Source organism: Pseudochaenichthys georgianus, chromosome 24 (assembly GCF_902827115.2).
Source record: "Pseudochaenichthys georgianus chromosome 24, fPseGeo1.2, whole genome shotgun sequence".
NCBI lineage: Eukaryota > Metazoa > Chordata > Actinopteri > Perciformes > Channichthyidae > Pseudochaenichthys > Pseudochaenichthys georgianus.
Window position 1 is genome coordinate 30,037,410 of NC_047526.1, and position 26,172 is coordinate 30,063,581.

At 41.6% G+C, this 26,172-nt stretch overlaps 1 protein-coding gene across 1 annotated transcript in view; it reads right to left on the reverse strand.

Annotated features, from left to right (window-relative positions):
* Positions 1-26,172, reverse strand: part of ryr3 (ryanodine receptor 3) — a 127,503-nt gene that overhangs the window by 84,080 nt on the left and 17,251 nt on the right. Inside the window, exons 3-14 of the mRNA XM_034075925.2 lie at positions 21,356-21,460; positions 14,809-14,883; positions 14,245-14,323; positions 13,705-13,817; positions 11,738-11,837; positions 11,419-11,512; positions 9,877-9,951; positions 8,293-8,449; positions 5,942-6,106; positions 4,139-4,260; positions 3,824-4,004; positions 2,482-2,617 (exon numbers count right to left, since the gene is read on the reverse strand). Coding sequence (XP_033931816.1) covers positions 2,482-2,617; positions 3,824-4,004; positions 4,139-4,260; positions 5,942-6,106; positions 8,293-8,449; positions 9,877-9,951; positions 11,419-11,512; positions 11,738-11,837; positions 13,705-13,817; positions 14,245-14,323; positions 14,809-14,883; positions 21,356-21,460 — 1,402 coding nt within the window. The remainder of the gene's footprint in view (positions 1-2,481; positions 2,618-3,823; positions 4,005-4,138; positions 4,261-5,941; positions 6,107-8,292; positions 8,450-9,876; positions 9,952-11,418; positions 11,513-11,737; positions 11,838-13,704; positions 13,818-14,244; positions 14,324-14,808; positions 14,884-21,355; positions 21,461-26,172) is intronic.

Here is a 26,172-nt window from a genome sequence, read left to right on the forward strand (position 1 = left end):
ATATTTTCAGGTGTGCCTTGGTAAAAAAAAGGTTGGAAACCAGTGGTCTGATGGATAGTGAGGTGGGCGGAGGATCGGAAGGTTGCGAGTTCAAATCCCGCCTGGAACACCACCACTAGTGTGCCCTTGAGTAAGGCACTTAGCCCTCAGTTCCTCCAGGGAGAATGTCCCTGTAGTTGGTCATTGTCGTCGCTTTGGAATAAGGCGTCTGATTTTCGGGAGAATGAACCCCACAGATCCTCAACTCCGGTGTGTCTCACTCATTAACAACGCAACACAGAGCAACAAGAACGTTGTCTGCTACAGGAGCCATGAACTAACATGTATTTTGTTATTTGAGGGGGGGTGGATGCGTGGGCCACCCGAATAGGTTCAGGGGCCTTTGGCTTTTCTTGCCGGTGGTGCGGCGGCGGTGCCCCCACAAATAGAATCAAATTCTGTGGGAAACACTGATATCTTATTTTGGTTAAGATGCTGTTACTGCATTGTCTATTTCTCACCTCTGGAACATTTCCTACTTTGACTAGACGAGTGCTTGGTTTTGGCTCCACTCTTTCCTATGTGGTGCCCTTGCCACAAACTCTTTCACTTTCCAAAACAGCAACAGCATTTAGTTTGACAGTTTGATCGGTGTTTAGCAGTGATTGACACCGTGTCAGACTCCTCGGCTATTACTGGTTGTTTTCGTTATTCATGCTCAATGGAATCTTGCAAAACAACATGACGGCACTGGAGGGAAAACAGGACTTATTTTTCACAGTGTATCCGTCTCATGCACTATTGTCAAGCAGAGTGGCAGCCAATATGTGTGGAGTTATTTACCAACTATAAATTACCAACTGCTTTTTAACCTGCATTAAAAATCTGTGTGTGTATTCCTTTAAAGCAGAGTTTCAGAGTTAGAATGGAAAGGAGAAAAAGGTCAAACATCATTCATCATGCAAAACCTGCTTCACCAGACTGCCTTCGCATCCTTGGGGGTGACCCCTCCGCAGGAAAGGGGAGCACTCAGAGGAGTGTATTTGTGGGTTTTTTAGCGTGTGTGTTTACTGTGTGTGCATGTGAGAGTACATGCTGGGGCGGTGATGAATATAAGGGCAGTCAAGGTGAGCCGAGGGGAAGCAGTTGGTGTGAAAGCTCCAATGACAGCAAAACAAACAATAACGTTTTCTAAATAAAACTTTCTCAGGGTCAAATCAGGGGATAATGCCAGAACCTCTGAAGGCGGGCATTTTGTTAATGATGCCATCATTTTTTTCAGATATGCAGCTCGACGTTTAATAATGCCCCCCCCCAGACTGATCTCAGAGAACAATGTGACCTAAATGAAAAGCAGCCTCAATGGTCAAAGAAGTACGTATACAAGAGGCATTCTGCTTTGACTTTTCTCTCCATTCCCTTGTCCCAAATACCGTACTTTTCGGACTATAAACCGCGACTATTTTCTCCATTTTTTTTGTACAGCTAACGGCCACTAGGGAACCTCCTACATCTATGGATTTTACAGGTAAAATTAACCACCTTTAACTCTATGGGCTCTATGACCGGTCCGCGCCCGCCACCTTTAAGCGGCGGGCTCCAGCAGGAAAAGCTGGAGGCCGGAAAAAAGTGAGACAGGTAGCGCGCCAAAGTAAAAGTGGAACCGAGGCTGAAGTCGAATAGTCCATTTAGCTTAGGAACCTTCCTAAAGGAGTGAAATTACCCGGAAGTCCCTCAGTGGCAGCCATGATAAGTGCCGTTCGAATTCTCTAGAATGATGAGAATGATAGGAAAGGAGGTTTCAAACTTCCTTTATAACCTCCTTTAGCTTAGGAACCACTGGACCTCCCTAACCGACAGGAGAAGCGAAAATGCTGCCCCACAATGCCTTGCAGCCGCAGCATTTGCCGTCAATCAACAGTCGGCCGTTTACGGAAACAACCGATTATTATGACGATTATGTAGTTTCCATAGTTTCCCCACAGCAGCAGACGCACACAATGACGTCCGCTGGCGCATCATAAACACGTCGGATAGTGAAAGTGCATTCGGATTCTCTAAAGCACCGCAGTCTCTTCTCCTAAGTCCTTTTGAATTCTCCTGTCCACTATCCCTTAACCCCGTGACGTTTCACTCAGAGGTCAAGGAATAGACGATAGGGTTAGAACTCAGGAGCTGATCTTTGGACTATTCGACTGCAGCCCGAGAGACAGAACGAGAGCAAGACAGACGGACAATTTAGCTGCTGCGGCTTATATGCAGGTGCGCTTTATAGTCCGAAAAGTACGGTAGTTACATATGAATGTCACCAGCTGTGAACTACAGATGTGGCACGGGCAAAAGGAAATGCGAACACAGGCGTGATAAGAAGTGTGAAGTGTGAAGGGGAAGGGGAGGATTCGGTGAAGACACTGAGGGAAGATTAATACTGCATCTCTGCCCAGGGTCGTCAGCTGTCAGAAGATGTGGATATTTCATGAGGTGATCACTCAGCAGGCTTACCCAGGAGTTCATAGAGGAGGTTGAGGATGTCCTTCCACGCTGTGCCGGCCTTCTCCCCAGCCACCTCTGCAAAGTGGGCAGCGCTGTTGTACAGGTTCATCCGGTCAATGCATTTGGACAGGAGGGACAGCATGCCCTAAAATTAAAGAAATCCAGGAATGAGGGCATGATTCATTTGTGATTCAAATTATTACACACAAAGTATATTCCTATTTGTAAGAAGATGTGGAATACTTTTCCTTAAACTTCACTCGATGGGGTTAACTGAATTTTTCATCAGAATCAAGTTTATTGCCAAGTACATTTAGACATCCAAGCAGTGTTTCCGCCAGACCAGGGCTGAGAGGGCGTCCACCCCGAGAGCGGGGGGGGGGGGGGGAGGTTGTGTGACGTCACGTCATGTCACGTGACTTGAATTTTGAATTGAGCCGTCTCTTATAGAAACTATCTCTTTACGTATTAGTGATGGGAATTCCGGCTCTTTTTAGTGAGCCGGATCATTTGGCTCGGCTCACTAAGAAGGGCCGGCTCTTTCGGCTCCTAAACGGCTCTTCATTTTAACACAGCTTACCACGGAGCCTTAGTTTCGCCACTGCGAGGCTCAGGCGCTCGTAGTTCCCGCGCGTACTCCACTAGCACCCTCCGTCAAGGCTCGCCGTACACTTTTCGTCACAGGAAACACGCTTTGCTGGCGGCGAAAATAATCCCACCAGACTCCTTTGCCCCTCCAACAGAGGGGTGGCCTTTTTCCTTTTCGTCATTTCAAACGATAAAAACTCTCGATCTTCTCTCTAATTATTTATTTGGACGCCCTCGGCTCGAGTTCATCGAATAAGGGCGTCAAATGACGGCAAGACGCCCCCCTGGCGGAAACGCTGCATACAAGGAATTTTCTTTGGTGTATGATGGTGGAAACATAAACATAAGGAAATAAGATGCAAGAGAAGGTCAACAATATATCAAAATATCTAAAAAAACGATGTCGCATAAAAAAAGAATAAAGACAAGTATGTACACCAGCTTAAATATTCAAAAAGAAACTAAAAAACTAAAAACTTAACACAATGAATACATGAGAATATATAAAAACTGCAGGGTGTTATACTGTTTAGAAGCAGAACCGAATCAAGTGTATTGCTATACATGTTTACACATATCTGACACACAAGTCAATTATGCCAATTCAATATATATTGTCTTGAATGTCATCTCGATAGATCTGTTGAATACATCATTTAGTTAAATATGTATCATTTGGTTTACCAAGGAGTTATCGGCACAATCAGCATTTTGTTAGAGCTTCTTATTAAGAAGTTGGAGTCTCCACATCTTCCACTCTCACCTCATCTTTGAAGAGGTCTTGGCGTTTGATGAGTGAACGGAGGAGACACTGCTTCTCCTCGTGCTCCAGCTCTGAATCGGGCTGTTTGAAATACTCGATCAGGTCGTTGAGCGTCTGCAGCACCTCTTCCACATATCCCGCAACCGCCTTGGACTCGCCCTCCGCAATGCTGTCCAAAGCCCTGGAGGAAAAACACAGGATGGACGAGAAATAAGCTGTAAATCTTTAAATAAATCCAGCAAGAATCCACACTGTGTGCCTTTCTTTGGTCGTGGTGTGTGACAGAGATGGAAGGGTTTGTGATGAAGCCATTACTTGATGAAGTTGGCGAAGAGGAATGTGCTGTTGCGGATGATGCGAGCAGCGCGAGACTCCTCATGCTGACAGCGCTGCAGAATGAGCCCGTCGTCCATGTGGCCCTCAGAGTGCAGGCAGGCCTGGGCAAACACACACACACACACACACACACACAGATAAGTATTTCATCCACACAAGAGGACCATCACATTTATAAGGCAATGAAACACCCAGTAAATGTCTTTTCAACTCACATACTTAATATTTTGTTACTAAAACATGGGTGTTGGAACAGCTGTGAGAAATGGAAAACAAAACAATTACATTAAGCATGCAATCAAAATGTAGCTGCCTAGTTTGTTCCGCCATCTTTATCTGGTTATTGCGACAGACATTTGGTAAATATTTAATATTTATACTAATTCTTTTGAGATTCTGAAAGGCAATGTTAGAAAGCGTGATTAATCACATCCTACTTTCGATGTGGAAAATATGTAAGACTTGTAAAAGATGGATTTGAGACATCTGCAATAATTATTTGATTATTGATAATATGTATTTAGGCCTTCAAATAGAATTCATTGCCTTTTATAACGTGTTGAGGACCAGCAGGAATGCTATAACATGTCGGCGTTGAGTTCAAATATCAACAATCTTTTCCAGCATGCTGACTCCCCTTTAAGTGTGTCATGCATGAAGGGAGGGTCTCCTGAAACAGGCTGGGTTTACATCACTACTGCTCAGGGAAACCTGACTCACTGGAATTAAGTAGCATAATTAAGAAGAGGGGTTAGGTTTGGGGGTCTAAAGTGTAGGCTGGCCATCACCTCCTTCAGATCAGGTGCATTGGTCTCCTGCCAAACTGCAGGGACTCCCTGGCATCGGCACGAGGAGGCGTTTGATGTCCCAGGAGGCGCTGCCACCAATGAGCAGCGTCCATGCGCCTCCCTAATCCCCCCATGTCTCGTCCAAAAGCAACAGTTACCTCGGCGCGGCTCATTATCACTTTTTAAATGGGTTGCACATCACAGGTGAGTGTGAGGGGAGACGGGTTGTGTCAAGAGTATCCAGGGCAGACAATGACTTTAAATAGAGTAGAAAATAAATATTTGCCCGGGAGTTTAAATAGCCTTACGACCCAGCGGTTTGATACGGTGTGATTTGCTACTGTGCACACGGTGCTCCGAGGTGCTGCAGGCGAGCGATGGCAGGCATTCAGGATCTCACGGTAAACACGTATGTAGACTGACGCCAAATACCATATATACAGTTATTTGTATCGCTATGCAACAGTGCAATAATTGGTTTATAATTATGCACCAGCCACTTTCACGCTATAAGTATGTTCAGCCTGCAATATGTTTCTATACTGCTATTAAACTAAGATGTTTCCGATATTTATACTCGCATTAATACGCAACAAACTGATTTACGCAAAATTAAAGTAGCCTAAGTTACATAATGACTGAGGGAAGTTGGATTGTTTTATCCCATTATGTTGTCTCTGAAATGTTTAACTTTCCCTTGTAAGCGTTGTTGGTTATTCATAAACCATGAGCAGTGAATGGAGATAACTGCACAACAAAGAAAGCTTATTGATAGTAAATATTCAATTGATCAACCGTTAAACAGCGAACTATACGAGCAGGAAAACCCTTTTCTACAGGAATGTGCTTTCATCTTAATAAACACACAGACATATACACCTTTGAAATGAACAGTCCTACATTTAGAATAGCAAAGTCTTTTTCATGGGAATAACTCAGTAAAATATAAGATCCAGATTATCTGCGATGTGTAATGTAATGTTTTCCTGTTTACCCTTCTCTTCAGGGGTCCCAGGCGACATGATTTGGCATCAGGCGCCAGGTAGGACAGCCACAGTCCCGTCGCTACGTGCATGACGAAGCACATGGAGTCTCCGTACTTGATCTCCGGCACCCCCATGCCATCGATGTCTCTCTTTGGGCCCACCTCGCCTTTTTCCTGTACACATTACCAAACACACGCACGTCACACACGGGCATGTACGCGTGACAAATTGAGATATATTGAGATTAGAAGCTCAGGTTGAGAGGCGGTGCATTCATTGGCCTGCCAGCAGATTGCTGCTGCGGCACCATTAGTGTGAGAGAAACTTCTGCTCAGCAATGTTGATGGAAGAACTGGAAGCTGGAGTCCGCTTTATATCAAACACTGGGTTTATTGAGAGCCACGGCCGTGAGCATTGGCAGGGTTTTCACACGACTTCATCATGTGATTCCCCAGCCAACACTGAAGATTACACAGAAACACAGCGCAAATCTACACAGATAATCAAGGAGGAGCCTCTGTTCGCGCCCTTTTCATCCTAATCGATGCAACACATGTTGAGACCAAGGACTGATCCATTAACAACCATCTGTGCATTTGGTCACACTTCCCCTCAGGGAGGCAGGACCTTTTGACCTGTGCCCTGTGTAAACTACAAACAGGACACATAGGAAAAACACCAACAGTCTCCCATGCACAGATCCCATTAAATATTTCCTTCACAATTAGCTCTGCTACATTTCCGCTCAGCGCAGATGGAGCAAAGCGGCTGATTGAAAACGACAGCAAGTAGCGGGGAACATATTAATGCCAGTGTTCAACATTGAAGACTTTTTTAGGAAGAGTGAAAGGTAGAAGAAGTGGAGAAATAAGAGGGTTTATATCCATATATATTTTTAAAAGAAGCATGAATCCTCCTTGTTGCAAAATTGCCTGCAAGAAAGAGTCCTTACTGAGGGCAAATGAAAGACAGCACTCGGGAGGATTCCATATTGAATTTGCAGATAAAAGGATCACTGCAGGGACACAATGGTCCTCTGTGAAGGTGACTCGTGGCAGTGAACTGTTTACGTGGCTGTAGCCCTTTCTGCGGGCAGGGAAGATAGTGGCCGACCCCTCCCGCCCTGGACACAAACTGTTCACCCCCCTCCCCTCTGGCAGGAGGCTGCGCTCCATCAGGACCAACACCTCTCGCCACCTGAACAGTTTCTTCCCATCCACTACCGGCCTCTTAAAACTTACCTCAGCCACAACACAGTCTCTATATGCATTACATGAATGCACACAATGTTCATACTGCTTACTGCACATATTTATTGTTTCATATTTCATATCCTATAATTCATTCATAGCATTCTATTTCCATGTAAATTACTGCTTTATTTTATTGCTATTTAACTATATTTTATTACGGTGTCCTTAAAGATTTCTTGTTGTATATGTTATGTCTGCACCATGACATCAAGTCAAATTCCTCGTATGTGTGAACCTACCTGGCAATAAACCTGATTCTGATTCTACACAGGCTACTAAGGGAGGATTCACACATGAAGACATGTGTTTATTGTATTGGGATCTACAGTGATCAGCTCTTATTTTGAAAGAATACACAGTTTACCTAATTGCATTGTTAAACTTTAAAACAAGAGAAGGAATCAAAATCACTTGACCAAAATGGGACAGGAGGAAATAACAACAAAAAGTGAGACTCCTGTTTTGAACTGCTTAATCGAAACAACATCATAACCACCTCACTGAAAAATCACTAAAACACACATTTGAATTTCAAGTAAGCCATCTGCTTCCTTTCACACGTCAGTGAGACTATTTTTAGAACACATTCTATTAAAAGCAGAGAAATGCAAGAGAGTTCAAAACAGAGAGTGCAATAAACACAAAGTCTGGCTAATTGAGATAAATGAACGAGGAAAAGCAAATCGTAGAATGTAAAGAAGGTATTTTGAAAGCCCCTAATGCATAAAAGAGCATCTTATCACTGTATTGGGGATGATAGATTCCTCTTAACTCCATAATTGAAAATAGCTGGATCCCAGCCAGTTGCTTTTAGGTCAGTCCACAGCATGAACGTTTACAGTGCCGTCTACTCAGCAGCTGTGAAAAGGTCAATGTACTGCGGCCATGAGCTCATTAAGAGCGTGCAGACCCGTCTCGGGAGCCTTTGATGAACAGACAGAGGAGGAGATATTTTGGAGTCCTCTTTTTAATGAGGTTAGTTGACAAAAAACATTTATTTACATCAACACCAGGGCAGCTTTCAGATGGCGTAGCTGCCTGACTCAAAACGGCACATCAGAGCTATACTTGTGATAAGAGAATGATTCATTATATGGGCCACTGACCTTGGAGGTCCTGAAGCAGAAGGACGTGGCCGTGGTGTCGGACCTCTCCCTGTCCTGCAGGACCAGTCCGGGGTCCTCCGTCATGGCCAGGTAATGACCGGTCGCGAGGTGGCGGAGTCTGAAGGCCTGACCGAAGCGGATGTGGCTGCCGCTCCAGCTGGACACAGAGAACTGGGGTCATGCACTTTGGATACAACACTGGAGTGTAGGGCTGTTGTGAAAAGTGTGAAGCTTTTCCATGTCAATTGACCATGTTCAAAGCTAGAATTTCTGCACAGTTACAGATTAGGATAAGGCTATAATATTATAATTAGGGTTATGGTATAGCATTATATGAAAGTAGTATTTGTTATTTGTAGAATTATATTCCAGAGAGTTTGACTTGAGTTATCCAAACTATTCCAAGAACTCCAGAGAGTTATAAGGTCAAAAAGCCATCAAGGCTTCACCTTAGCTTGTTGAACTTACAAAATCATAAATCCTGACTTTGTGAATTTATGATAAAAGACACCACTGACATGTTTTTATGTACATGTTGACAGGAATAACTTATTCTATATAGCCTAGACCAGGGGTGTCAAACTCAAGGCCCGCAACTTCATTTCATGTGGCCCGCAAGAGCATGCAAAGAATATAATACGTTTATTATACGGTTACATGCCACTTTACAGAGGCAAATAAACTACATGCCCATAAACGTTGCCCATAAAACGTTGCCCATAAACTACATGTCCCACAATGCATCTTGTTTTGTGACATGCACACTGAAGAGACTTGCAATTATTTTCTTCTGCTTTCAGACGTAGTTAATTATTAAGTTATTACCCTATCCGATAGTAATCCAATGCAGAGGAAATTATGAATTATTATACATTATTTTATATATATTATATATTTATAGTCTTAAAGCCCTTTGAGTGCAACCATAATGCTGATGTGGCCCGGGATGACATTGAGTTTGACACCCCTGGCCTAGACTGTGTGGTCGATTAAATCACCCAATTAAAATTGTTTGACAACTTTGTAAAAACCAATATGCAAGTGGAATAAACACGTCAACTTAAGAGATAGATAACGTTTATATTTGTTTACTGTCAGTCAAGCTCAAACGTTCTCTATATGGTAAGTGCAAGTGTAGAAAACACTGATAACAAATCCTCTCTAAGCCGAAAAGGAGAACATGTGCCCTAATGGATGCACCTGCACCGTTTCAAAGTGAACACACTGACAGGCAGTCTCAGCGAGAGCTGGCAGGAGATGTGTGTGGAGGGAAAACAGCGTGGGCGGTCAGTTACAGAGAGGAAGAAGAGGAAGGGTGAAGAGGAGTAGATTGAAAGGGATGGTAAACAGAGCCGCACCTTCTAAAGGGCTTTGCCAACTAATTAGTAGTGACAGTTCAAAGTAGAGGGCGGTGGGTTTTATTTATACCCCGCAAGAGAAGCTGTGACATTTGCACATAAAGCCGTGATTCTATTTATTCTTCATGAAGGAATCACATCAAATAAGACAATGCATTCCTGAGAGAAATATGTCAGAGCTTTGTGTTAAATATTCCCAGCTCATTTTCTTCACTGTGTGTATTACCTGATCCTGAGAGGCTCCAGTCTCCAAAGAGAGCGAGCCCTTGATGCTCCCTTCCCCGCTTCATAGTTGACTATCCTGAGAGCACAAAGACACGAGAAGGAGTTTCCATTATTTACGAGGTTTTCAAGGCACACGGGGAATCAAATATTGTGAGAGCTTTCCCTTTTACTGCTACAGATACACACAGGGAATATACCCGTGATGTTGGTGAAGTCGCACTGCTCAAACATGTGTGTCAGTGTATCTTAAAGTGGACCATGCTATATTTGAAACGTATATTGTAGGGCCATACCTATATAAAGTATATAAATATATATATTTTTTCAAAATACCAAACAGATCCTACATTTTAGCCATGCCTCATTTCGCTCCATTTGCTCTTTCCAGCCCTGTTTTTGCAGGGGGCTGATTGTGTGAGCTGTAGCTGACCACGCCCCCCGGCAGGAGAGGGGAGTTGCCAGTTCCTTTGGCATTAGGGCAGGGATATCTAGATACTTTCCAAGGTTTGACATAATGAATTGTGCTACTTTTAAAGCAAGCAACGATGTTTTCAAATGTGTAATAAAAAATTACTACTTTTCTTAGCGGATGCATGTCAATTTAAATCAATACAACTATTTTTTAAATCAATAAAATAATTTTCTAAATCCATAAAAGGATGTTTTTAAGAAGTGTAATTCATGTGTCGCCTAGAAGACTCTGAAAATCATGTTATCTCGATTTTAATTAACCCTGTGAAGAGTTCCACTCGGTTCCCTTCCATGATTTGGAGACATTGGCGCAACAGCCTCTCCAGACAGTTAGCATGTGTGGCTTGCTGTGATTGGACTGATTTTATGTTTTTTATCTGCTTGTATTTTAGCTTTTTAATCTTATTTATTGATGTGTATCTTGTCATTTTGCATGTGATATGGACCTTGAGTCTGAAATAAAGATTGAATTGAATTGATGTGTACATACTGGACATTTCTCATGGTTTGTGGTTTATCTTTCTGCGTGATACAAAGACACTATCCTCCTTTTTTGTTAACTGATTCTGGAAGGTAATGCAAAGAGGTCCGCTGTGAAACAACATCCCTTAAGATGGCAGACAATCAAGGACATTAAAGTGCTTTTGTTTCAGGAACGACCCGTGTCTGCTTATTATGCTCAATTCATGTACATAATTAGCCCAAACAAGGACTGAAAAGGGACATGAACTGAATTTACAAACACAAAAAGTAGGATTTTTTTTTACCTAGAATGAAGGTGTGGAAAGATTGTTCAAACCTAATGGATTTTTTGAAGCTGCATAATAATAGCATTGCTTCTTTTAAAACCACTGTAAACATTCACTAACTATTTCTACAAGCCTTTTTGTAAACAAGTCGTTTTATTAGACAGTTGAGCTCAGTAATTATTGCAGATAGAACAGTTTTATTGATCACACAAAGAAAATACTTTTTCAATTGTTAGTTTGAAATGTTTTACAGTTGATATCGACTAACTGGACTTGGGGATCGACCTAATTGAGTTAAATTAGTGAGCCTAATATCTACCAACCTCTGCTCCTCATCACTCTTGTTTGCTCCAGGGATGGACAAGCTTTCATCATGCCCATGACAAAGACGCATCACATGTCCACCAGTCAAATAACCTAATATTAACAACAAAAACAACATTGTAATACAAAACAGTCAATACTCTTTGATCATGCCGTTATTCTCTTGACCATGTCTGTGTGGGCTTTTCCTTATTGCTTACAGGCTCAACGTATCCAGACATTTAATAGACACATAAGTCATAATCCGAAAACAATATCAAAACTATATTTAACTGTCTTATACTGATAGTGCTATTGTTGCTGAGGTGGTGAACTTGCCTACAGCCACGTTGCCTGAAGAGCAGGTGGGCTGGACGTTCCACAGGGTCTGCATGAAGGACGCGTCCACCTGGGCGTGTCCATTGGCGTTGGAGAGGTGCTGCAAGAGAGAAGCGTGTCATTCAGCGCTGATGAGTGGAGAGTGCCGGTAAAGAAGTTGTTTTAGCAAGACAGTGAGATTCAGCCATTGTTGTAACTTATTTTATTTAAGGCGGTAAAAACATTTGTTTATTTGCTTCTTGACAGAAGTTAAAATGTTTCACAGGAAATGCTTTTATTTTGAAGTGCAAGTATGTGTCCTGCTCTTGCTTCTTCCTGTTATGATTTTGAAATGAATATGAGTATTGTCGAGTGCATTTTCTCCGTCTTCCACCGTTCTTGTTGGAAACTTACATTAATATGAAGTAAACATGTTCCGTTTGGACAAGACTCGCTTGGTTCTTTTACATTACATTACATGTCACTTGTTAGACGCTTTTATCCAAAGCGACTTACATACTCAATACTGTGGACAATCCCCACAGGAGCAATTTGGGGTAAAGTGTCTCAGGGACACAACGACATGCTGACTGCAGTGGGGTTTGAACCTCTGCCCCCCTGATCCCAACACCAACGCACTAGCGCCACACGCCTCCGCGTTCTTCGTCCGAAGCTTCTATTACACAGCAGCCATACTGCACAAAGCAGGGAGATGTCCCAGTGTGGGGAAACAAGATGAAAATAACGTTATGCCCTCTCTCTGTAGAAGCCGAACCGTGTTATAATAACGCTGTGGGCTCAAACAACAACTCCTTCCAGCAGAAACACTTGGATTCAGAGGCGAGTGATAGCTCAATAAGATCCTTCAGATTTATCCTCACAAGTGCTGAAGTGTTATTTGGCAAAAACCTATAAGTGTCATTTCATTCCCCTGAAAATTATTCCATCCATTTTAAATCTGTACAGTATTCCATATATGTCAGAGCAGCCTTCAGTGCACACAAAGGCAGAGGAATACAGGTTGTGTCCCAACCTCCAAGACTATTAACAGTGATGGAGCACTGATTACTTTTGCCTGAATTTCTGATGTGTCCCATTCTTCAAAATCGGAGCTTCTGTGAGTAGAAATTGTAGGGGTTTCCATCGGGAGAGATAAAAGTCTGGAGCTTTGCCAGTTTTGCTTTAAAAATTGGACATTTTCCTCCATGAAGGGCCAGTGCTGCTCTCTCCTATGCATGGCACGTCGCTGTCCCTCCTTCTTTCCATTTCCCTCTCTGCCTCTCCTCTCTCTTAAGCGAGTTAATTGAGGTCGGGTGTGAAGCGCTGCATGAGGGAGACGGCATTAACTCTCAGCAGATCACTCAGATGGGTGTATTTCCTGAAAATAAAGCTATATATTTTTCAGAGGAAGCGACACAAGAAAGCTTTACAGGTATTCCGATTTATATTACAGACAGCAGTGGCAAGTTTTTTAAGATTTGCCCTTGAATTGCCCTGCCACTCTGAAGAGGCCTGGAGTGAGACGAGTGTCAGAGCTAACCGACGGCTATGAAACTTTCTAAAGTGCCTTTTCGAGACAGACAGTGAACCAAAGAAGATAACTCCAGCTATGTGAGGCGTATCATCTCCAAAAACACAACCACTGTTCTCTACACTCGAAGCAATGTCTGCATTTAAACTCTTGCAAGTGTAGAGGCAGACAATTCCGTCTGACATCAAAACGCTTGGCAAGGAACTGAGGACACACAAACAAAAAAACAACAGCAAAGACAATCTGAACTTTGTGAGATCTGACAAACAAACCAGACAAAAGTAAAATGAGAGCTGATAGAGGCTATATTTGATGCATCCAGACTGTCTGAAAAACTTTAAATATTCATGGCTCGTTTTTTCTTGTGATGCAAATAACAAATGTTATTTTAAGCTTTTCATTTTCTCCCCAGTTGCAGGTAAGCGTCAAAAATAAATTGTTGAGATATTGGACCTACCAGGTATCTCTCTGTGGACACGCTGACTAGGATCAGGTCGTCTCCGATGCGGACCTTCTCTCCCGCGGATCTCTGCTTGGACGCAGGGTGGATGGTCCACCAGCAGGCCTCTCCTGTTAGCATAAATATAACAACTTTATTCATATATATATATTTGTTTTAAATTAGACAAGATACATACAATTGAGCATTGTCCAACACATTCATATACTTGTTATTTTAGATGGCTACTCGTTCTCTTTTGTAAAAGCGCCTGTCTTTTCTGACTTGCAAAGAAAAAAAAGCATAAAACAGCCGTCATCTGAGGAACACTGGATCAGCAGCTGAAAGATTGGTTCTGCTGGAAAATGGCTTTAAGAATACATGTAGTTCAGATGCCAAATGTAGCACTTTAACTTTGTTTTACAGGATTTCTCCCATGGGTTTAAATTCCATCTAGAGGTTACTTGCTGAAATGGCTACGACATCTATTAAAAAAAAGCAGTAAAAAGACAATAACTGCAAGTGGACTGTGTAAAGTTTCTGTTAGTCATACTGTACCTATCGAATCTTCTTGTAAGCCGACATCAAAGGACAGCTTGTCTGTCAGAGACCTCGATGTTTTCAAACAGGTCAGGTACTAAGGAGTGAGAAATCAGTGAGTGTTAGGTCAAAGGACACTTTATTACGAGCCCAGATTGGTAGACAGCTTTTTCTATGACTTAAATTATTTCTTTTTTTATCAAAAGTAAATAGTTTAGGACGTAAAACCCATTATCAGACTTAGCTGAAGAGGTGGTTATGTAGAAAATCAACTTCACAAACTCAAATCTGTGCAGAACTGTAAAAAGCAAGCTCACTGTCTGTCTAGTGATCATGTTTTAAAAATAAATAAAAATCAGGTTAAACAGCTTTTTCAAGAATTGGAATATTCACGAAAATGGAAATGTACCACGATCAGCCTATCATGACTGTTTTTTTAATTGCATTTCACGATAATGTCGCTAGTCGTAAGTATACAGTAAATGAACTGTAGATTACATATTTGTGTATTTCTTACTTCAGCAGGCGTCATAGCATTTGTTTTCAGTAACCCTTGTGTTAAATTGTGTTTTTGATACTTACCATATCACTGAAGGAGTGGCGAAGTAGGATGGCATGACCGTAGAGCAAGGTCCGGTGTCCACCCCCCTGACCCGCCTGCAGGAAATACACAGGAAATAGATTATTCTCTTATTCTAGCATCCTTCTCCTCTGGACCCCATCAGGTTTGACTTATCGCATCTTTAGTCCACGTTAGTAACCCCATTTCACCTGTACGTCAGATATCAAGTTACAGTAAGAGTTTCCTCCTGTAAGCTGCAGTTAAAAAAAGTATCTTCCACTTTGGACATTCATACCAAGTGCAAGCAGGAAAGAGGGAGGAAAACACACAAACAAAACACGAACAGTGCCGCACTCATCAGACAGATTTCCCATTCTTGTGACAAACAAGAATAATTGTGATGAATTGTGTCACAATAGAAAGTAAATGTTGAGTTAATAAAAAGAAAAGATTTGTTTTCTCCACGTCAGAGATAAAAAAGAAAATTCTACTTACCCTTTTAATCAACTTCTAGCAGCAGGAGAAAAAAGAGGTACCATAAGCAGTGAGATCCAAATAATCTCTGTATCAAAAATTCTTATTAAAAGAATGTATGGCCATTTAGTGTCAAAGTCCCAGACCTAAATGTTGTCATTATCACATTGGGTATAAGGGGTTATAAACAAACCTTCTATTCTCACAAACTATATATTAAGTTGGCCATTATTATACTTTGTGTTTCTTTTTTCTACAAAGACTTTTTATTATTGAGTTATTGAGTAAAAAAACGTTATCTTTATAAACTTCATTATGGAGATATTAAACAACTCATATTTGTAGAAGAGATTTCGACCATATGGCCCGGCCCTAACTTAGTGGGTCTATTCAAACAGATTTGACAGTAATTTTATTTGACAAACAATATTTAAACTTCTCACAGAAACAGCTAGGATAGAGCCAACTAATGTGCCGCCCACTGACGTTTATCCAGTGCAATACATGCAGGCTGTCCTGTGTCTTTTCCAGTTGTCAGTGTTAGTTTGTGTGTTTGCCTGCGGGTCCGGATCACATTTAGTGTGACTTAACGGGAACTCCCTACTGTCTTCTAAATTTGACACCAAAATGAATCTCTTTTGGCAACCAAGCCTCTCCCAGATGGAGGCAAAAATGGAAAAAGAATTTGATCAAAAGAAAAATGGGAAGATTATCCGGCAACAGCTGGGAGCGAGCGAGAGAGAGAGCGAGCGAGCGAGCGAGCGAGCGAGCGAGCGAGCGAGAGAGAGAGAGAGAGAGAGAGAGAGAGAGAGAGAGAGAGAGAGAGAGAGAGAGACGGCCTGTATTTCAGGCCTGGTGTCATGCTGACACATCAATGTCAGGAACTGTGACCTTTGCTTTGGTGCCCCTCCAGTTAGTGCTGTATCTTAAACAGCATACACTGGGAGAGCAGTAGAGAAACAAACAAAAACAGAAAGGTTTGTGTTAAATTGTGTCTTCAATTATTATGGAAAGGTTTGGTACTGTAAATGTAATTGGCTTACAGGTCTAACATGTGTGAAGTCATGCGGACAGTGCCAGTCATGATATGCATCCTATGTGTCATGACAGACTGCTCAATGGCAACACGTTAAGCACATACTGACTAAGTATTTGCATAGGATACTTGTAAAGTTAAAGCAATGAGATGTACAATTTAGTTTAAATAGGCCTTATTAGTTGTGAACAGTTGTGCATGGCTTTGCTTAGGCGGAGCCCCAATCATTGGCATTAAACTGTGCCATGTGGAGAAAACTTCGCCACCAGAAGACAGGTAACTGTAAACATCTTAGCAACAGTAAATGAGAATGTAATGACTTTTAACTACTGTCCCCATAACTGCCAAACCAAAAATAGGTATAACAGTCTAATAATCTTTCTGTTCACTTCCAATACATTCAAGGTAGCTGTAAACATACTAGGAGCCTTCAGGGCTGTTAAATGAAGCTAGCTTAGCAGACAACTGGTGAAACATAGCCAACGTCCAGACATGATAGTAGGCTACTAAGCAAGTTATGAGTTAGGCTAAGTGACCAACGACATTACTGTATGCGCCATTTGTTGATATGGCTGGAGCTTACCTTACAAGTCGTTTTAATTGTTCACGCCTGCTATTACCGTTAACGTTTCCCACTGTAACTCGGCCTAGACTTCACTCACCAACGTTACGTTAGCGGTTCTGTTGGACCTCATCACGTAAAAACGTCGTCACCTGATTTGAGATGTACCTGTCGCGGTTGACGATGCATTCAAGTTGTATCGGAATAATCGGGAAATTGTATAAAAAGAGGCGGAACAACATAAAAAGTATATGCAGTCCCACACACTTTTGGCATTAAAGTACTAGTATTTAACCAGTATATTTTCCTTAACAAAGAAGTTTACCACCTACGCTTTGAGGCCGTAACATCATACTTGCCAACCTTGAGACCTCAGAAATCGGGGGCATTTCAAAACCACCGCGGGGGGGGGGGGGGGGGGGGGGGGGTGCTAGTGGATCATCGCCGGAGCTGTATTAGATTAACATTAACATGCTTATTGTAGTGGTAAGTGCACCGCCTTGCTGCCTGTAGCTCCATCCTTGATGGAGCATATGTGTGGGCTACAGGAAAGGAGTGAGCAGAGGGTCGTGTTGTCGATTCTTGTTCAGTTTTCTGTGACTTTGTGACTTTGTGACTTTGAGTTGCGCGCGCTGCTAAAGAGACGTGCTACCATGGAAACCAAACAATGGTGTATCTGTATTACAGTCCGAGTGGAAACAGTCCTGAGTAAATCTGATTTAGTCAGAAATCGGGAGAAATGCGGGAGAAATATGACCCCGGGAGGAAACCGGGAGAGGGCAATGAAATCGGGAGTCTCCCGCGAAAATCGGGAGGGTTGGCAAGTATGCGTAACATGTGTGTTGATATCATTTAGTAATGTTAGCGCATGAAGATAAACGAACTTTTTGGCACGAAAGAAGACTAAACGTTGGGTTAATAGTAAGAAACATTTACTTTTTAATTCTGTACTATTGCATAATTATGCTTTTTTTGCTCAAATGTAATAGATGGGTCTATGTCAGGATGTTACCACTGCTGTCCATATACAGTAGCCTTCAGTGATTCTAGATCAGGTGGAAACGTTTGTTATCAAATACATAGAGTGGATAAGAGTATGAAGTAGAAAAACACATTTTGTTGTTGTCGTTTTTAACTCGATAAATATCTTTGGGTTATAAAGTCATTTGTAGCAAAACTACCATTGATTTATTTGTCGGGTTATTCATTTAGAAACGGTGTTATGGGCCGGTGTCAAATTAAAACATATGGATGATTTTGCTGGCTGTGTATTAATACCTGATATTGAGCCAATATCCTGAACACTGCCTGCTTGGTGTTATAATAATAAAACAGAGTGTGTGCTTTCTCGTAGCTTAAGCCTTACACTTTCACTTCATATAAATCGCTTGTCTTATATGGAACATCCTGAGGATGGGAAATAGCACACTAATCACTTTTTCAATGCTGTCAAGAAGGGATTAATGCCAAACTCATTTGCTAAGTACCATCTGATATATCGATTCTAATGTACATTGGCACTGCCCTGTCCTTCAACTATTTGGATAATGAGAGAGTAATTGTGCTTCATTTGCTTTATTATTTAAATACCAGTCCATCAAAAACATGATGTACACTGTGATGTGTATTATGTGAAAGTTAAGAGAAGAGTTGAGGATGTAAAGATAAATAGATAAAAACTGAAGTGCGACTTGAATATACCTTGAATTATCTATAAACAGCTTTGCTCAAAAAAAGTTAAACAATCAGGACATGAACTTGTTTAAAATCCCTTAATATGAATTGATGTTAGAGAACAAACCCAGAGAAAATAGAGCAGCACACCAAAACCACAAGAGTGAGTTTTTTCTGCCAACGTGTGTGTTTTCAGATCCTTCAATTTAAATTCAGTAAATTAAATAAATAAGGGAGCTCACCACTACCTTTGGTAAGCAACATATGCATGTATCTTTTAACAGCACACATACTGTAAGCATACTAAAACTTAAATCTTATTGCATTGGAAGCAAAAAAATAATAAGGATGAATAGCTTAAGCAAATGAAAAGCCAGCACTTTCAGTTTAAAGTGCTTACACACTTTACACAGAGCAGTCTTCAGAGACCAGGTAAAACATTTGACTCCTGTGAACAACGTGAGAGCACCAACGGATGTCTATTTCAAGATTGCCATCATTTTAAGTTTGGAGACATCTGTGACGAGCTAATTGATTGTGTCTCGCACTCTGGCCCAGAAAAAAAACTTAATTACAATCCAGAAGAAGTGCACAGAAATAAATGTGTTCTTCACAATATGTGCTGAGGTGGAAAAAATGAAATGTACCACCATTAGCTTAATATCTCCGAACACTGCAGTACCTGCCACCGCAGTTTAAACTAATTGCTGTTCCAGCTATAAATGAAGATTTTATGGCAATCGAGAAATGGTCGTCACTTTAAATGAAAGTGCTGGAAATGCAACCCTTTCGTTTGGCAGTCTGTCATGCACGCTGACAACGTGATGGATGACCAACTGATGGATCTACCCATTTTTCATGGTCAGCACTCTAGTAACAAAAAAATACAAATGAAAATAACTTGTTATCGGGTTGCATGGCAGTCGATTACGCAAATGTGAGAGCAACAATGGAGAGAAATGGGCCGTTGCAGTGGAAAGGATAGAGGATGCCGATTTATTAGCCTTGCCAGCAGATGTTGTATTCTGGCCAACGTCATGTTGTCTTGCCAAACAAGGCCAGCCAACAATGTTGCATTGTTAAACACAAAACAAATCTGCTACCCGGGCTAATAACAACGCGGGCCTGATTCACCAGTAGGGACGACCCAAGCGCTATACACAAAATAATACACTTAAGAACCATGTGTGCCAGAAAGCTCCATGAAGAGCGAGTGGTACTGTAGCATGCAGCACAACACACCATTTTGGCTAGCTTGCATTCATATTTAGGATAATAATAATAATAATAATTCCTTATATTTCTTATAGCGCTTTTCCAGATGCTCAAAGCGCTTTACATATACACAGGATTTGGTACTTAATCTTCAAAATATCATGTTGTGTTGTGCTCAGGTTTCTCTGATTGCTGCAGCTGTCTGGCACAATGACAGTGTTGTCATCTCTGTTCCTATTTCGTAGCAAAACATATTAAATAGACCCATCAATTTAGGAACTTCCCAAAAAATACACACTTTGTTATCAATAAGGGAAAAAAAGATCACTATAAATAATTGTCTTGTATGTCGTGGTTTGTTGTTCCAAATTAAATGCTGGGATGTAAATTAAAATATAGCACTGTTTTCTCTTTGCTTTCCCCAAAACATTAGCATTCCATCCAAACGTGTGATGCCATCCCTTCCCATGTCGTTACCCCTCCTCTGGATCGAGAATGGCTGGGTGATGAGATTAAACGACACGTGAAATGACTTTGTTGGAGCGTCATGAAAGACTATGAACATACGACAGGGGTTAGCAGACTGAATGTAGACCAGCGCAGTGCTTCATTGCCCGTCGATGAAAACTCCATGGCACTACAGAGCCCGATCAAAGATTACTTACCGTTTCCAATAAACATGCCAAGTGAGATGGAGTGAAGCCGGAGGACTGTTAAGCGTAAATCAAGAGGAGAAAGGAGGCTGTGGATGCAGAAGTGCACTCGCAGATCATTTCCCTCCTTTCTTTGACCCCTGACGGCCTTTCATTATCATTGCCTCTGAACGCTTTTTGCAAAACAGGAGAGTGTTACAGAGAATGAAAAGAGACAGTTTCTATTTAGAATTCAATATCAGTTCTTGGTGTTGAAGTAGTTCAGAGTATTGCTAGATTGGGTCCGTCTGCTTTGCCTTTGGGATTTAATCCAACCAACCATCAAAGTAAAATGCCCGAAAAGTAGTAACATTTAGTCATAAATAATCACACTGTCATATTTTATGTCTAAACATGTTCTCACACATCTGATCATCAGCATCTGATGTGACATTTTCATTAGGTGCTTTTCTCACTACGGGAAAGTAGGTCATCAGAGACGGCCACACCTGAAATCCTGAAAACCTGACAGCATTTGAATGCATCATTTTGGGGACAATAGAAAAACAACCATGGCTGGACTTGGTTGTGATAAAGTGGCTTCGAAAGGTGTCTGAAGTATTAACAATCAGGCCAGTTTACAGATTTGGTGCATTTGTATTTCCAGTACTGTGACGCTTTAACAGGCAGTGGATGTCTTTTCAATTTATACAATAAATATCCTATTATGTCAATTGGAAAACAGTTGTGTAGATAATTATTCGTTTACACTCACTCAGACCACAGTGCATATAAAAAGCAGAAATAAATTATGAGACTTGCTCACTGAAACCTAAAAAAATAACTCGCAGGTATTTTCGACCAAGTGCTAATGATAGACTACAGATTGATTTGTATACGTGTTTGTGTATGTAAGTGTACAGTGTGCTGTGTAAGATATAGTAGATATCAGTCGGAGGTATGGTAGTACTCACCCCTTCACTGTTCGGCCCAGTCTTAGCCAGCATCTCCTGCAGAGCCCGCACCGACAGGGACTGCTCCAACACAAAGTTACACACACACAGGTCTGGAGGAACATACTGCGGGGGGGGGGGGGGGGGGGGGGGGGGGGGGGGGGTGGGGGGGAAGAAAGGGGAGAGGGGGAGGGAAGGAAACATTAGTTGAAGAGGCATTGACGGTGGCAGTGAAACAAACTCCTCTCCTGGATACATAATCAATGTGCCAGGAGTTTCTATTCTCCAGACTGGTTTCTCTTTCATGTTCCCAGTATAGCCTCAAGCGTTTGTTCCTGCAACCAACATTCCTGATCCTCAGAGCTCAGATGTATTGACATGACATACATAACACGAAACTTGATATGCTTTTCAAATGTTAAAGAACTCTCGCATCATTTTAGAAATGTATCAATTAATTTGTAATGCTTATTGACACTGTAAAAGTCGTCACACATGGTATCAATTTAGTTTGATGGACTGTGACGTGCAGGCTGTGACAATCTAAAGAGGCTCTAAACAGATGCTTGTCATGACACGTCAAATTGATTTATATGCAAACCGTTTTGGAAACCAATTTTAGACAACAACGGACAAATATTTAGAGTCTAACAAAACTGGCTGAGGTGGGAAACATTGCCTTCAATTTAATTTTGGTGCCTATATAGACATGTGTCTACCTTTTATAGCTCATGTATGTATACTTTCATTCTGGTCAAAGTAATGCTAGATATACAAATTCTTATTCATTTGTTTCTATTAATCTTCATGCATCTTAAAGAAATTCAACTATTGATCTGATAACAGAAATATGCAGTTCTGTAGATGTTGATTCATTAAACACATGCACACATACAGTACAGTATAAAACGGACAAGTCAAATCAAGCAATCCGATTGGTTCTTAGCCGTGATATACTGAGCGTCGGGCCGAACCACGCCCCTTAGCTGTGATATAATGAGCATATACCACGGCCTGTCGTGAGCTATTGCTTAAGTATACACGTGTCAATTGTTACCTCCATCCTGTGACTGGGGATTATGAGGAGGGATGTCAAAAGGTGTCCAGCATGCAGGTGCCATGACCAATTATTATGTAGGCTCGCGTTTATTCCTCAGCACACTGGGTTTTGTTTCATGCTTTAGATTTCTCTTCATCATCCTATTTAGTTTATAAACTTTACATGCTGCCAGAAAAGTTCAGTCAAAGTGCAAATTTCAAAAATTGAAGAATGGAAATGGAGCATTTGAGATGATATAACATATGTAAATAACACTTGAATCTACTTGTCAAAGTATGAAACATGTATTTACCTTGTGATGTGCTAGATGGCACTGTTGATTCACATTATACTGACATGACATATAATCAGTTCCTATCCCTACTCTCATTTGCTTCTATATTACTATTTGTATTGATTACACTAATCTTTCACACAATAGCCAGCTTTACGCAACATGCTATCCATCTGTCCCCACACAGAAGTGATTGAAAGGTGTTTGGCACTTGCCCTGACTCAGTATTACACCCGGCTGACCCCTGACCTCTGCAGTGAAGTGAGAAATGTGAGCAGAGGGGAGGGCTGCTGGGTGATAATGAGGAAGGCGCAGCTCTGTAACTCAACGCAAACATGCATGGAACCTCCAACACCGCTTTGCCGTGTCCCGATCTGTGAGCCTGCACCGCACACACATGTTTTCTACTCAGATAATCATCATTTACATACATTTACAACCACAAAAGAGGTTTCCAATGTCAACAAATCTAAGACAAAAATACATTTTTCATAGGCAAGCAATATCTAGTCATCTCGCCACAAAACTTGAAACTGGGTTATTTGCTAAATGTTATTTTGCAAGAAGCTGCATCACGACATGAAACACCTGTGGTGTCATGAGAGCTTTCACAGTGATAGCTCGCAACCCGCTACAGATCTGACACGCTTATGAATTATTCACCGCCGGCCAATACCCCAATTATCATACTTCTTCCTGATGGGCAGACACGCTGAACATTCTCGCTTGTCTGGGAACAGAAGAGTCTCAACGGTCACCGCGACCTTTACAGAGCCGTGAAAATGAGCAAAGTGATCCTTCAGAGGATCAAGCGGTATTTAATAATCTTGCATCATGTGAGCTAGTGAAAAAAGCATGCTATATAAACTAAAGCATGCTATATAAAATAAGCCCTTTTTTTACGTTAGCGTTAAAAGGATATAATTATGATCCTTTGGGTTATATCATGAAATGTATTGACATTAGACACCTCAAAAGTTCAAAAGCAGAACAATTATAATCTGCGCAAAAGCAATATCCTTCCTCACACTTCATGCGAGGACACCACTTATTCATCTGTGTGTACTGTATGTGTTATACTGCATCACTGGCATTAATGTGAACTTCCTAGGTTTAAGGAAGAGGATTCATTTTATTCTAACATTGTATTTTACCTCCTGAATATTCACATGTTTGAATAAATGGTGCCACTAGGGCAGGGGTGTCAAACTCAAGGCCCGGGGGCCAAAACCGGCCCGCGGCTTCATTTTATGTGGCTCCGCAAGAGCTTGCAAAGAATATAATACGTTTATTATACGGTTACATGCCACTTTACAGAAGCACGTTGTCCATAAACTACATGTCCCACAATGCATCTCGTTTTGTGACATGCTCAATGAAGAGACTTGCAGTTATTTGCCCTGGACTTCTGCTTTCAGACGTAGGCTAGTTAATTACTAAGTTATTATCCTATCCGATAATAATCCAATTCAGAGGCAATAATGTCATATAATACATTTATTTTATCTATATATGATATATTTATATTTATATATGTTTATATAGTTACAACCGGCCCTTTGAGTGCAACCTTTATACGAATGTGGCCCGTGATGAAATTGAGTTTGACACCCCTGCACTAGGGTGTCCTCGGGGTCTTAAAAAGTATTAAAAGTTGATAAATCAATTTAGTGAGAATTAAGGCTATTAAAAAGTATTAAACGACATTTTCCAAGGTATTAAATGTTGTATCTTGTTTTCAATAAGTATATAAATGGTCCAAAGAGGTTGTGTTCTACAGTCTGCCTGAATGTAATCATGGCGTAGGTGTGTAGTGTGATTCTGTGGAGTTTATTGATGGCATCCCGTTGGGTTTGACGTCATCAGAACAGGACATCGCACGCTCACTGCTTGATAGCGCGAAGGTCCGTTTACGCTGGTTGGGGAAATGCAAGTCTGCGTCCAAATGGTTGGAAGATAAGGAGGAAGGACAATCAATACTGTCTATAGTCAATGTGAGGTAAAGTGTGTCGCCAAGGTAACCGGTTAAAACTCCAAGTGGCGATGAGGTCTTAAAATGTATGGAAAGGGTCTTTAAAAAGGTCTTAAAAGGGATTACATTTGACTTCAAGGTATTAACCCTGCACTAATGGTTTGACTTTCAATATGGAGACAATAAAATCAATATATGGAGCAACTGAGAAAATGGCCTCAGATCTCTTCTTAAAATCAGATCCAATTCCCTAATGCGTCAATTTGTCTGCTCTTGATTGATTGCACTTATTGTAAGTCGCTGAAAGCATCAGCTTAATGAAATGTAATGTTCACATTCACTCTGGCCTTATTTCTCCCTCGCAGCAGCAGGCAGGATTCGAAAGAGTCAGTCTGCGAAATGAGGCGTCAACACCTGAGATCCGCCAGCAGATGACAGCCCCTCCCATCCTGCCGACCTCCCCCCCGTCCCCCGTCCCCCTTTACACTCCCACATTTCACACCTAAGGAGGCCTGGAGCAGTGTCACCGGTACCCAAGGTGAGAGGAGACAGGTGTGTGTGATGCGCTGCCTTCAACTACACAAGTGTTGCCCTCTGACTCAACCACAACCACTGCGCCAAAACTGTCCATACTTCTTCCCTATTCTTTGACAGCAAACGTCATCTCATTAAGGGACCGACCCGGTAAAAGCACCTCTTTGATTTAACACTCGATGAGGAGGAGACTCGGCCAAAAAAGAACAATTCACAGCAGACCTTTTTCTCGATGATTGTCATTTTGTGCAACTATGCTGAAAACATCAGGATAGTTCAACAATGTAATCCTAGAGAGTGCTGCGGGAAGGAGAACTTTAAACCTGGACACAAGTTAGCATTTCTTGCACTTTTGGTTATCTCGCCTTGAAGTCATTGCGGTTTTTTTAATAGATTTTTGGATGCCTAAAAAAAAGGTCGGTGGTTGACAAAAGCTTAAGAGATTTGAAGGTTTTGTTTTACGAGAGAAAGACATCTGCGTCTATATACGCCGGGATCCGGAGTCATGGATGATCCTGCGGTCCTGAGTCCTGGATCGCGAGCCCTGGATCTTGAGTCGTGGCTGTGGTCCTGGATCATCGGTCCTGGATGGATATCCTCGTGGATTCATCTTCCTATTATACACACATGCATTTCCAAACATTTGGACTACCTATGTTGCAAATGTATTATGTATTCGATTTACACACGGCATCTATTGCACGTCTGTCCGTCCTGGGAGAGGGATCCCTCCTCTGTTGCTCTCTCTGAGGTTTCTCCCATGTTCCCTTTAAACTGTGGGTTTTCTTCGGAAGTGTTTCCTTGTACGATGTGAGGGTCTAAGGACAGAGGGTGTCGTATAGTCATACTGATATTCTGTACACACTGTGAAGACCACTGAGACAAATGTAACATTGTGATATTGGGCTATATAAATAAACATTGATTGATTGATTGATCTGTAAATACCCTACTTGTGAAATGTGAAGCTCGTACATGTCCTAGAAAAGGCGCTTGCT